Source organism: Euprymna scolopes, chromosome 42 (assembly GCF_053919585.1).
Source record: "Euprymna scolopes isolate OS-2025 chromosome 42, ASM5391958v1, whole genome shotgun sequence".
Lineage (NCBI taxonomy): Eukaryota > Metazoa > Mollusca > Cephalopoda > Sepiida > Sepiolidae > Euprymna > Euprymna scolopes.
In genome coordinates this window covers 30,782,310-30,796,530 of record NC_136523.1, presented here as the reverse complement: position 1 = coordinate 30,796,530, position 14,221 = coordinate 30,782,310, and the positions used below count along the sequence as shown (strand labels likewise).

Sequence of the window (14,221 nt, the reverse complement as noted above, 5' to 3'; positions counted from 1 at the left end):
CAATGTCCACCACAGCAACTGGCTTGGATTTTCTACTCACACAGATGCAGCTGGTATCACAACACATAACTTCTGTATATCTCATTCCAATCACAGATGGTTACATTTCTAACCTGTTTCCCAGACCAGCAAGAACAATACGCATCATTTCTAGATCTGTTTCTGACCACAGTTCCCGATGACTGTGATACTAATGCCCACAACCCACTTGGGAACGCTGATCATGTAGTGGTAATGGTTGAAATAGCCCTAAACTTTAGAGCCAAAACCGAAGAGCCACTGCTAAAAACAACAAGACATTATAAAAATGCTGATGGGAAGCCATCAGGGATCTCCTCAGAGATGCCCCATGGCAAAATATCTTTTCACTTCCTGCTGAACATTGCGCAAATGAGGCCACTGAATGGTTCAAAACAGCAATTGAAGCACATGTTCCCACGCACAAATTTTATAGCAAGCCTCACTCTCCCCAATGGTTTACTTCTACTTGTGCAGCTGCAATAGCACAAAGGCAGCATACGTACCGCAAATTTAACCGACATAAGTCTAGTTCAAACAAACAGAAGTATATAGAAGCTAGAAGTAACTGTAAGAAAGAAATAGCGACAGCTAAGAGAGAATTTACTGAAACTACCAAAAAACGCATCGAAGCACAAAAATTAGGAACCCGCGACTTCTGGAAAATCTACAACAGTGTAGTAAATAATGGGCTATCAACAATTCCCCCACTATCCAACAATCACAAGGTTGTTTGCTCTGCAACTGCGAAGGCTAATGTGCTTGCCAGTCGGTTTGCCTCCAACTCCACACTGGACCCTGCCAACCACCCCCTCTCTGACTTTCCTTTGCAGACAGACACCACACTAGACGATCTGAAAATTACCCCTTCTCAGGTGCATGCTATCATAAGAAATCTTGACACTGCAAAAACATGTGGACCTGATCTCATCCCGGCTGTGCTTTTAAAAAAGTGCTCCGCCAAAGTAGCTTCACTTCTCTCCAAACTTTACAACAAATGCCTTAATGAATCTTGCTTTCCTGCCTGCTGGAAAACTGCTTCTGTAGTACCAGTTTTCAAGAATTCTGGCAAAAGAACTGACCCAGTAAATTATCGCCCCATTAAGCTTCTCCCATTTTTTGCCAAAATATTTGAGACCATAATTAACCAAGCTCTAGTCCACCACCTTACAAATGCTAAACTTCTGACTGACCAACAATATGAATTTAGTCAAGCCCGTTCCACAGCAGACATTCTAACTGTAATCTCAGAACGTATATACCATTCACTGGATAAAGCGGGGGAAGGTAGAGCGGTAGCTCAAGATATATCTAAGGCTTTTGACAGGGTATGGCATGAAGGTCTTCTCAGGAAAATCAGATCATATGGTATAATTGGAAGAATACATAACATAATTAGATCCTTCTTAGATAAGAGAAAAATTCAGGTTGTCCTCGACGGTCGTACATCTAAACAATCTATATATATAAAAGGCAAAATGTGTGTGTGAGTATGTATGTTTGTATGTCTGCCAAAAACTTTCGACACGGGCCACGGATTTTCACGAGTTCAGTATCATTTTGAAGCTTCACATCTTGGACAATAAATATCGAAAAATTGGGCAAAAACATTCATTCCTTCATCCTTAACAACTCTCTTTTTTACAAGGAGGGGTGAAAAAAAATGGTATCTTCATGACAAGATTGCTTTACGCATGCGTCATTACGCGCAAAAGACGTGCATTGTATTTGTTTTAAATCCTATAAAAACCGATGTCTGTAGCGCGATGGGTTAAGTGACAGCGTCGTTATCTAAAGATTTCAGGTTCGATCCCAGTTATCAGATATACTTTTTTCTCAATTTTTAAACATTTAATATTGAAACAAGGTTATTTATACCATTTTTTTTTTCGCTTTTTGCTGTGTTCTTTTTTGTTTTTGTTTTTTTTTTCCCCCTTTTTTTGGGTTTTTGCTTTTCCGATTGTTTTAAAGAAGTTTTACGTCCGTTCGCTATTTTATTTGTTTTGTTTTTTCCGATTTTTTTTAAAAAGTTAAAACAGGATTATTAATTCGCTTATTCTTTGCCCCCCCCCCCCTTACATACACACCTCCAAACACCCGGGCAACACCGTCCTTTTTTTTGGGGGGAGGGGGTTTGTTTTTCCGATTTTTAAAAAAAGTTTTACATTCGTTGGCTGTTTTTTTTGTTTGTGTTTTTCCGATTTTTTAAGATGTTCTTTAGCCCCCCCCCCTCCCCTACACACACCTCCAAACACTCGGGCAACACCGGGTACCCCCAAACAGGGTATTAATTCGCTTATTCTTTGTCCCCCCCCCTACATACACACCTCCAAACACCCAAGCAACGCCGTCCTTTTTTTGGGGGAGGGGGGTTGTTTTTCTGATTTTTTAAAAGAAGTTTCTTTGGGGGTTTTTCCAATTTTTTAAGAAGTTCTCTCCCCGTACACACACACCCCTAAACACCTGGGCAACACCGGGTACCCGCCGCTAGTATGATATAAATGCGGGAGTGCCCCAGGGGTCTATCCTTGGACATCTGTTATTCCTAATATATTACCTCCCTGACAAAATTGCCTGTGAGATGGGTATATATGCTGACGACACCACGCTCTATAACAGACATGACAGGAAAACAAATGAACACATATCTAAGGAAATGGCAGAAACGCTAGAGGATGACCTCCGATCTGTAGTGAAATGGGGACATAAATGGACGGTCACATTCAATGCTGCCAAGACTAAACTGGTTTCCTTCAATGATTACAAGAAACCTTCTCTACCACCAATAGCAATGGCCAATGACTCTTTATCTGAAAGTACATCTTTTAAACTCCTTGGCCTAACGCTCACAGGAAACATGAGTTGGAAAAATTACATTGAGAGTACCGTCAGGACCGCTGCGAAGAAGGTAGGTTCTCTGTACCGTGCTAGAAAGATACTAATGCCCGAAAGTATCCTATACCTCTATAAGGCCACCATTCGCCCATGTATGGAGTATTGTTGTCATATTTGGCCTGGTGCATCTGCCACTAGATCTCGCTCCTATACAAGGTTCAAAAGAGAGTCGCCAATCTGATAGGTCCTGAACTGTCATCTGAACTTCAGCCTCTGTCCCATCGACGAAATGTTGCATTTGCCTGTTCTACAAGTACTTTAATGGTGAATGCTCTGACGAACTGCAAGCACTTGTGCCCCCTCGATGTAAATACCCCCGACAAACCTGACAAGCAGCTAAATCCCACCCCCCTCACAGTAGAGATCCCTAGATGTAAGAGAGCCTTCTACTCCAGTAGTTTCTTCCCCAGAACAGCTAGACTTTGGAATTCCCTTCCAAGTTCCTGCTTTCCCAACTGTACTGATATGCAGAAGTTCAAGTGCAACGTGAACCGACATCTTGCTGCCCAACTAGTACCTCTGATGCCTATGTCCCTGATAGTAGCCCCCTACAACAAAGTGGCAATGTGCCTTGTTTGGGGTGAAAATGTCATTTTAAAAAAAAAAAAAAGAAAAAAAGAAAAAAAAAGACATTTGAGATTTATATAATAGATTTATTGAATTAACTAAGAGGCACATTTTTTTTTTTTTTTTTTTTGTGCAACCTTGGACTGATCCTGAGACAAAGAAAGAACATGATTTTCTCAACATTCAAAAGACAAACTTGGCCTTTGTCTAGGAACAAAGTGTAGCATCTGTTCTGATACTATATACTTCACCTTTTCTGTCCTCGGTAAATGGAGGAGAAATCCTTCTAGACTGAGACAATTTTAGTTTTGTTCCTATCCAAAGTACCTCTTTTTGGGGAGTTGGATTTGCCTCACATTAAAAGCCGACCCTGTGTCTAACTTTGCCCTTGTGTAGAGGCAAGTAAATAGGAACATTGAAAAAACAAATCACCTTATGCTTCAGGAAGCATAAGAAAACGTAGCTATTAAACCTGTCATAGTGATATGAGACGAGAGGGAAAAACAGCCGACCTTAAAAGTTAGTGTCACCAATGATGCTGGGTTAAACAGAGTTGAGAGGAGAAAAGATAACGAAATACCAAGGTTTTATGTATGACATGAAAAGAAATTGGAATCTTAGGAAGATCTCCATCATTCCAGTAATTATAGGAGCAACTGGATCCATGAAACTTCTCATGTTTTCTTGGCCTTCTCCTATGGACTTGACTTGTCTGCAACTGTTCTACATCTATTAATCCAAGAACTCTCATGCATTCTTTCAATGTGACCAAACCAACAAAGTCTCCTGTTCTATACTTTTTTTTACTGTTTTTTCATCCCAAACAAAGCACAGTGCCACTAAGTCATAAAGGGCTATTATTTTGGCACCAGATTAACATAAATACTCTGTAGGGTGTTGGACAGTGAGATGTTTGTTCACATTACATTTGAATTTCTGCATGTCGGTACAATCAGGGAAGCAGAGGCCTGAGAGGGAATTCCAAAGTTTAACAGTTTGAGGGAAGAAACTATTTAAGTAGAAGACTTTACAGCATCTAAGGATCTCTAGAGTGTAGGGGTGGGATTTTGTTGCTTGTTAGGTTTATTTATGTTAAGGGGGAACTAGTACTTTAAGCTTGTCCAAGCACTTACTATTAAAGTACTTGTAAAACAGGAACAGGAATGCCACATTTTGGAGATGAGACAGAGGGTGGAGTTTGCAGACAGTGCGGGACCAATTAGGTTGACGACTCTTTTTTTTTTTTTTTAAAACTCTATCTAGGAGTAAGAGACTAGAGGCAGATGTACCAGCTCAGATGTGATAACAATATTCCATACCTGAGCAAATAGTGGCTTTGTAGAGATACAGAATACTCTCAGGTGTCAGTAATCTTCTAGCATGGTAGAGAGAGCCCACTTTCCTCGCAGCAGCCTTGGCAATTACCTCAATGTTGTTTGTAAATGTTAAGCCTAGGAGCTGGTTTAGAACCCAGGCGCAAGATTACCCTTCTTGGAGCTACAGGTAGATGACTTGGGAAGATCTATATCTTCCCAAGTCATCTACCTAGGAGAAGGAAAAATCCATGTAATATTACTAATGTGAAGTTATGTGTTCCTTCTCAACAACTGCCGCCCCATCCCTGTGCTGTTGTTTTGTATTTGTCTTCATCTTCTCTTCTTGTTCTGGCGATGTCATCTTCTCTCACATTGGTGATTGTCCGGGGTGTGCATAGTGGCTTACATATCTATATAAAAAAAATAGAACATTCACAAAAAAAAAAAAAGGCATTAACACATTTTGTAGATATCAGTTGTCCTATGACCATGTATGATACCATTGCAGAAAATGATCCTCGAAGAGAAGAGAAACCAGGGACTGGCAACTAATTTTATAATATATAGTTGTGGGCTGGATGAAGATCATTAATGAAAAAAATAAGGAAAATTACATATGCAGATCCCTGTCAACCTAAATGTCTCAAAATTAAGATAAACATTGAGAAATCAAAAAAAAAACAAAAGAAAATCTAAAATAAAAAAAACATCTAACAAAACTTAATTTTCCTCAGTGAAATGGATGAAATCATGACATGCATGTTTGAAATTGTTATTGGAAATTGTACTAAAAATGAACCACACGCACACACAGACGAAACATATGCACATATATACAAGTACAAATAATTGCAACCATATACATTTATGTACGTACACATGTGGCAACATCCACACATTCATGAGGCATGAAATAGAAAACTGACTGCGACAAAATTGTCCCTTTGAAACTGTCCCTGCCTAATGTCTGTTGCTAGTCAGTTGGTCAAATTGGCTCCCAGTTTATGTTTTATGTTTATTTTTTATATTTTCCACAGAAATGGAGATGGATGGATTTTGATTGTGCTTTTGAATTTATAGTATTCAAATTCAGGTGGGCAAATAAGAGGAAGCTAACATCGAAAGCCTTTTGTTAAATTCAAAAGTCTCGTCTCCTGTTAAAACTAGTCATTGGTAATCAGTCTCATGGACCAGACAAAACACTTTCGCGAGCTCTAGGTTGCCGACCCTTGCTCTAAATGCTAACATTCACATCTTAGTTGTCTGTTGAGGCGATAACGGTTAGTCAGTTGACGTCAGTTCATTTTGACCAACCAAAAAGTTTTACTGATCTAGTCTGAGGCACAAACTGTTGCAAAGTATAAACTGCCATCAACTCAAGACTGTCCGTAAATTAGATGAGGCACAAAGCTACAACACACAACGTTTGGGGGATGGCGAAATGTCGGTGAGGCCATGTGATGTCACACATCAATACATAGACAACTCTGACCATTATGTACAAAGCTATATAACATATACGTGTTTGATCCTCATTGCATATACATACAAGAATGTAATACTTTATGCCAAACTTCTTGAGTATATATGATATTGTAGTGATTAATCCCTATTAATCCCTTAACTACACATCAAACAGATACCATAATACTTAGTTTGCTGCACCTTATCATAAATCCAAACATAATTTTAGCCACATTGGACCCAAAAAAAGTGGAATGGATAGATAGATAGAATAGGAAAAATATAATATAGATATTACTAATAACTAAACAGATACAGCAATTCTGTTTGCATTAATACATCAGATTGCTTGCAGTGCCTCTATATTATACGATAAAAATATTGAATTTCAAGCAAAAACAAATGGTACCTATATAATTGCTATGTCGCAAATAGTAACATATCCAAAAATTACGGAAAATGATAAGGTAGGAGAAATTATTAACGAAAAACAGTTTTATATTATTTAATCAATTGGAATGTTTATTGAGATAATTATTATTTATTCATTGTGGACTATTATCCTATTAACAACTAAAAGATGAGGATAATAGATTGCAATAAATAAATAAATAAAAAAAGTTTTGCGATAAATAAATGAATAAAGTTTTGCGATAAAATTTAGATGAAGAATAAAATTATTCCGACATTTTGATTTACATTCATGACGTGCCGTATGCAACGGAATTTAATTATTAATTTATCTTTTTTTTAGTAAGCGTAATGTAGTGATTTCGCTTCCTTTCAAATTTCTTTTTGCATTAGTAATTATTTTTCTATCTTATCGTTTTTTGTAATTTTTGGATATGTTACTATTTGAGACCTGACAATTACATAGGTATTATTTGTTTCACTTGAAAGTCTTTTTTTTTTTTTTTTTCATTTGTATAATATAGAAGCTCCTTGCTTGCTTTTATTTATTTTTTACACTTGAGTTTAAAATTTCTTTGTGTGAATGGAAATTTGCGCGAATTGGATGAGTGTACAGAATTTTGCTGAGTAAATTCAGACGTATCTTTGTTTCTCTCTTTCCAGACGAACTCCGAAAAGCCATTGCAGACGATTTAGAGAAAGTCGTTGATTTATTGGAAGAACCAGAATCTGCAGTTTTTAAAGATGACAAGTACTTTACTGCTGAAAAGGAGAGTTGAAAAGAAATAAATAAGAGGGGGCAGGGATAAAATATATAATAAAATTATAAAATGATATAAAAGTCAATTTTTATAAAGATCGATTCAACTACGAATTAAGACATTCCGGCATATTCCTTGAGACATTTTATTGTTGCATTACTTGTTTTCTTGATGGTGAGAGATGACTCGGCATCCTCGACAAAACATCTTCCAACAGATATGTATTATAATATATATTATTTTTTATTATTTATAGTTCATATGAAAATAAAACAATGTGAACAATTTTTATTTTTATTTAATAAATGTTTAATTTTTATTTTGTGTAACTGTTAAGTGAAATTACTTGTTTATGTGAAACATTCGTAAAAGTAAATAAACATACTTTTTTATAGAAAAATGTCATTCTTACAGCAAACTACTTATACTACTACGACTACTACTACTACTAATAATAATAATAATAATTAATCTAAGAATGTGATAAATTTCTTCAGTTAAAATATCTGTTGCGTGGATGGCAAATCAGCTACCACCATCTAAAAAACAGGGGAAGCAATGCAACAGTGAAATGTCTCAAGTAATATGTTGGAATTAATTTCCAAAAGCAAAAATAAAGATCAATATTTAAATTTAAACAAAATCTCAAATTCTCAGTTATATCATTCTTTGATGTAATAACAATTTCACAACAAAATGACTTTTTGTACGTGTTTCTGGAAAAGTTGGACTCGCAGGTAATTCCGGCTGTTAGAAACAACTATCGCTTCATCAGAAACATGGAGAGGTGAGAAATCCAGAGAAAAAGAGTAAATGAGCGATTAAAGGTTGTTAGAAATAATACAAACACAAGAGAAAAACTTTGAATTTCATATGCTTAGATATATATATATATATATATATATATATATATATGTATGTCTGAGAGTATGAAATTCAAGGTTTATATATATATATATATATATATATATATATATATAAAAACAAATAAATGACAAAAGTTTATATTCTTTCATGTTGACCATCTTACAATTTTTTCTTTTAAGTACGTTAACATTCGCAATTCTTGACAGCACTTGTTTTGTAGCACAAAATCATTCATTTAATTATTATATCAATCAATGAAACTATTTTACCCTTAATTCCTCAGAAGAAATAGCACCTATCAATCAATCCATTAAAAGAAAATAAAATGCATTTGGGCATGACTACAAAATCTGAAAATTGGAAGAGAAGTTGCAATTACCTCATATTTTTTTCTTTTAATTACACCATTTTTTGCTACGAAACAGGTGCTATAAAAAATTGTGAATGTCACTGTACTTAAAGGAATAAATGGTAAGATGGTCAACATCATGAAATTTGGAATATAGTAATATATAGACTTTTGTCATTTATTTGCTATATGCTCTGTAATTACATTTAGCTTCATAAATTAAGGATTAGTATAAATAAAAGGTGAAATATAATTAGAAAAAACATATTTCCACAGAAAAATATATATATGGCAATTAAGCTATATAGAATTTTCCGCATTTAATGCTCATAATGATTTGTCATGGAATTGATGTTACAGCATGTTTTCAAATGCACGCATGGTGTCAAGTTTTCTAGCTAATTAATCAGATTATTTGTTATTTACGTCAATGTTTTTACTAGCGAATGGCCAGGCTTATATCAGACTAAGGTTGGGCTTACTTCTATTTCACCTTTGTTTATTCAATTTTGGAGAGGGGTAAGTTATCCTTTGTGTATTAAAAGGTTTTTTATTATTATTTCTCTTAAGTCTTATATTAGTTTAGTTTTTTATTTATTAATTATATATATATATATATATATATGTGTGTGTGTGGAATAAAATTTATAAGTTTATAAGTATATGAAAAGGTAACTCCTTATATGAAGGAGATGTGCTTAATATTTCAAATAGAGCATAGTAACAGTTAAATACGTAAAATGAACAAAAATTATTTTTTTGATACTGAATCACTAATTTTATTGTATTAGTAACTTTTACGTATCACCATTGCAAATATGTTTATAAAAGCAATTTTTATCATATTCTTGAATAATTTTATATATAATTAGTTTTTTTTTTTTTTGGAGAAAGAAATCCAGCAAAGTGCTCAATTATAAGGAAAATCCGAAAATAAGAGCGTATTTATATTTTGTTGACAGAAAGTTTTTTAGATGAGACAAGTCATTGGTACCGCCGGTTTCAAACCCGATAATTAGGATCGTTTCAGATACCCATATCAAGCTCTCTTCAGACTCTTGATGAGTATTGGCTGAAGAGAGCTTGATATGGGTATCTAAAACAGTCCTAATTATCGGGTTTGAAACCGACGGTACCAATGACTTGTCTCATCTAAAAACTTTCTGTAAACAAAATGGTATATATATATATATATATATATATATATATATATATATATATATATAATAAATTCCACAGCCAAACAACGTCGCAGCTCACAAGAGCCATGACAGTCAAAGAACCGTAAGTCCAAGACTCAAGTTTTGCCCTCATTTGGGCTCATCAGTTAGACACATCCGAACTCAGGATTCAAAACCTGAGCCTCTTGCATGCAAGGCAAGCACTCTACCAACTGAGCAAATGCCCTGCACACAAGAATTTCTATTAACCAACACAGATCAGGCAAACCGCACGGAAATCCGACTGTGAAATGAACCTACTTCGTCTCAACAAGGGACGCGGTCATCCAACCAGCTAAAAATCCCAAGTCGATGTCTCACAAGTAGGAGTTTTTAACTCAAAAGGACGATGCCATCCAGCAATGCTAACCAAGCGAGCAACTTATGATGGATTTGTGGGCTGCGACGTTGTTTGGCTGTGGAATTTATTATATACAATCCCCCACATTCTGAAACTCATATTTATATATATATATATATATATATATATATAAGCAAAAGAATAATAATAGTCAACTGGAGGCTATTAATCTAGCTCTAAGTATTCTTTTTAAATATATTACTTACTAGCAGGGGTTCCCAGGTATTTGGAGATGTATGTTGAGCAAAAAAAAAAAAAGTGGTCAATTTTTTAAACTTTGATCCCTATTATGACCCCTTAAAATTTATTGTTTTGGGCTCAAATTAAGTTATTAAGTTAGATGGTATTTATTTGCTCCCCCACTGAGCAAATTAGGCACAAGGCCGTTTTTAATGTGAGGTAAAAACCAGCTCCCCAAAAAGGGGGCACTCTGGTTACAAAAAATAATAATTGTCCCAGTATAGAGGGGTTCCCCTCCATTGACTGGTACAAATTATCTTAAGTGCAGCATCTGCCGGAACAGATACTACACTTTGATCTTGGCCCGAAGGCCACGGACGTGGCCTATTCGTGACCCTCAGTTATTAAGTTAGATCCATGTCCAATGAACCTATATCTAAAATTTCAAGTGTTTAGACCGAAAATTGTCGGATGAGTTTGGTAGAGTTCTCAAAGGTCAAATCGTTGAACTTTGGCCCCTTAATCGCCAAATTTCTGTCCGAAAACCGATCACATCGATTTTCCCAAATCTCAGTATCCTGTATATCAAATTTCGAGTCTTAGACTTAAAATTGACAGAGTTATTGCATAGGGAAATGTAGACACACAGATACACACACACAGACACTTTCACTTTTATAGACATAGATATTACATATATCTTTAATATAAATATATTGGAATTTTAAAACCTAAAAATTTACAGTGTTTGTTAAAACAGAGTCGATAAAGTGATTTTTTTTTTAAATATATCGTTTTAAGCAAAAACAATATTACATACTGAATTGTCTTGTCGAAAATAGTAATCTATCCAAAAATTATGAAAATTCATTGAATAGAACAACTGCTATTGTGTTTTTAGTAAAAAAAAAAAAAAAAAAAAAGTACAAATATAGCAGCCATAAACAAGTAATCTAAAATATTCATTCCGAGTTACGTCCTCCGTATGTAGACTCTTACTGTCTACTTTATAACGTCTAAGAAAAATGCAATTTTACCCAGTTTTCTGTACAAATTACTTTTAACTAAAAAAAAACTTTCTACTGTATGAATTTTCGTAAGTTTTGGATAGATTACTATTTTTGGCATTACAATTAAGTTTGTAATATTGTTTGTGCTTAACATGACATATTTAAAAAATGTCAACTCTACCTTAACATGCACCAAATTTACATTTAATTCACCTCCCTTGATAAATTAATGAACATAATATTTTAAGAAAGATTTCTAATTAAACCACGTTAATTAATTACTGTTAATTAACCATAGCTTTTACATGAACTATTTAACATTTTTATTTTTAGCGCTAAAAATCACTTTCTTTGATCAGGGTGTTATGTAATCAATTTTTTGAAGGGGAGTGTACAAAACGAAATTATCCAGGACTTTTCTACAAAAAAAAAAAAAAAAGAAAAAAAAAGAACATGCGGTAGGAAGGGAAAATTGTTTTTGTTTACCTCCCCATCACCTCAAATAATATCTTGGACCAATCGTCATTTATTACAGATCAAATGATGACCTGAAACACAAATAAATGTTATTTCTTCACCTTTAAATTTATTCATAGTTTATTTTATTTAAAATCTTGTGTTTAGATTTTTTTTTTTTATTGATTTATGTTATTGATTTTCTTTTATCTGAAAATGCATGAACTGTGCCAAGATCTAAAAGAATTTCAAAAACTATGTGACAAATATACCCGGTGAACTAAGTGCGAGAAAGATTCAAGCAATTGCACTTAAAGGGACGGTCAGAATCTTAAAATGATCTCTCGGTTGGAATATCTGAGTTAGCAGTGAATGTTTGGCATCTGGTAGGATGCTCCACCTTCAGCTTGAACAAACTGATATTAAAAAAAGAAAAAGAAAAAAGGCATAACCAGTCTCTTTTCTCTATTATATGGACCTCATTCTTGTAATTATATTGAAAAGCAATTTATTGTTTTGTCATCTGATTTACATATTTTTTTTTTATCCCAGGAGGAGGGAGGGGCTGACATAAATAATTAAGGTGAGTTGTGGGGGGGGGGTAAGAAACGAGTAATATACAACATTCCAACTTCAATAATTATCACTTCCTACACTGATGACTGCAAAAGTATGAAACATTAGTGTCTGCAGGTATTAAAATAATTTTTAGATAAGATATTTTTATGACGCATTCGGTGAAACAACGGTATAAGCGCTACTTGATACTTTTTACAAACAAAAAAGAGATTAAATGTTTGGAGCAGAATGGTAATTCTTTCAGCCTTTAAATGGGGTTTAATAATCGTGTAATGGAAACTTTTTGCAAATTTTGAACGAACTTTACATGGCATTTTTATTTTTTACATAGGCATAACCACTTATCAAGGCCTAGAAACCACTCGAAGATAAGAGTGTACATTACTCAATTGGACAATTGTTGCAATCCTTCTGCTTTGTTCTTTTGTACGGTTTCTTGTGACCTTTTGCTTTTTAACAAATTTCTGTACGTAGCTATTTTGCTCGTAATTTCCTATTTTTACGAAACATCTTTTCCTGCTAAAACATGCTTCTCCAAGCCTGCGCTTTCCTACAACGCATTATGAAGAACTGACAAATTCTTCTCTACCATTTCGCTTCCGTTTTGTTATTTCTCTTTTCCACTGGTCAACCTGTCTTGTTCTCTTTCTTCCAGTCATATTTGAAGGGGCTTACAAAATTAGATTTTTTAGATGTTCAACTTTAATGAACAGCAATGATATTAATGATCGTTGATTTGCAAGTCTGGAAAAATCAAAACAAACAGAACATAATTAAGTAGAGAATTTTAAGAAAATCTATGGTCTTAAGTATCCACATTTCAACAGACGTATTTCAAAGATTCAAACACTTAGTTTCACATAAATATTTGGAATTCAGCATTTTTTTTTTTTAGATTCTCCTTGCTTTGTTCTGGCAGCCATCTTTGTGTTTTGTGACAAAAATTTCAAAATTTCAACTCTTGGCATTTACATCGTTCTTCCACCAAACGCATCATAAGAATAACAGTATACAGTTACATTCCAAGATCCAAACATTTATTTTACATGCAAAACAGCTCCTCCAGCATGTTAAAATTTTGGTACATTTTTTACAGATCTATTTCGTTATGCAGAAACAAATGATTATTATTATTATTCAATCAATTCTGTCTCTTTTCGTGCAAATACTCTTCAGAAAAAATAGAAATGCCTTGCTTAGATAGAAAAAAAATGCATGACAATATAATGCTGCAAGAAGAAAATGCTCATAAAAGTTTAGCATCGGGTGTTTGTTCTGCCAGCCGTCTTTGTTCATATTATTATTATATTACGTCATATATTATTACATACTTGCATGTCATGTCAAAATTAGTATAAATTACAAAAATTGGTCTAGTAGAATATATAATATGATTTTTGGAAAGATAAAGCAAGATGGCCGATTTGAAAGATAGTGTCATCGGATTCTGCACAAAGCAACTTAAACGGTAGAATGCAATTATCTCCCCATGATTTTGATCTTCTAAAAGGTTAATTTACAATAAAAAATTACAACTTAGGAAAATTCTGTTCTTAATTATAATTACTGGACCATTTTTTTTTTTTTTTTGTTGTAATTTTTGGAATTTATACTAATTTTGGCATGACACATGAGTACGTAATGTTTTTCTCTGAAATGCATTTTTTTCAAAGATACTACAGTAAATACCAATTTCTTAACAGAAAGATATCAGGGAAATGAATGCCAACAAAATCATCATGATGAATGATGTGCAACAACAACAGC

At 34.2% G+C, this 14,221-nt stretch overlaps 1 protein-coding gene across 4 annotated transcripts in view; it reads left to right on the top strand.

The window, feature by feature from the left end:
• Positions 1–12,004, top strand: part of LOC145266991 (riboflavin kinase-like) — a 97,071-nt gene extending 85,067 nt beyond the window's left edge. For all 4 annotated transcript variants that reach the window (XM_080122843.1, XM_080122842.1, XM_080122844.1 and 1 more), the window contains one exon: positions 7,335–12,004. In XM_080122843.1, coding sequence (XP_079978969.1) covers positions 7,335–7,450 — 116 coding nt within the window. In that variant the 3' untranslated portion in view covers positions 7,451–12,004. The remainder of the gene's footprint in view (positions 1–7,334) is intronic.
• The last annotated feature ends 2,217 nt before the right edge of the window (positions 12,005–14,221 follow it).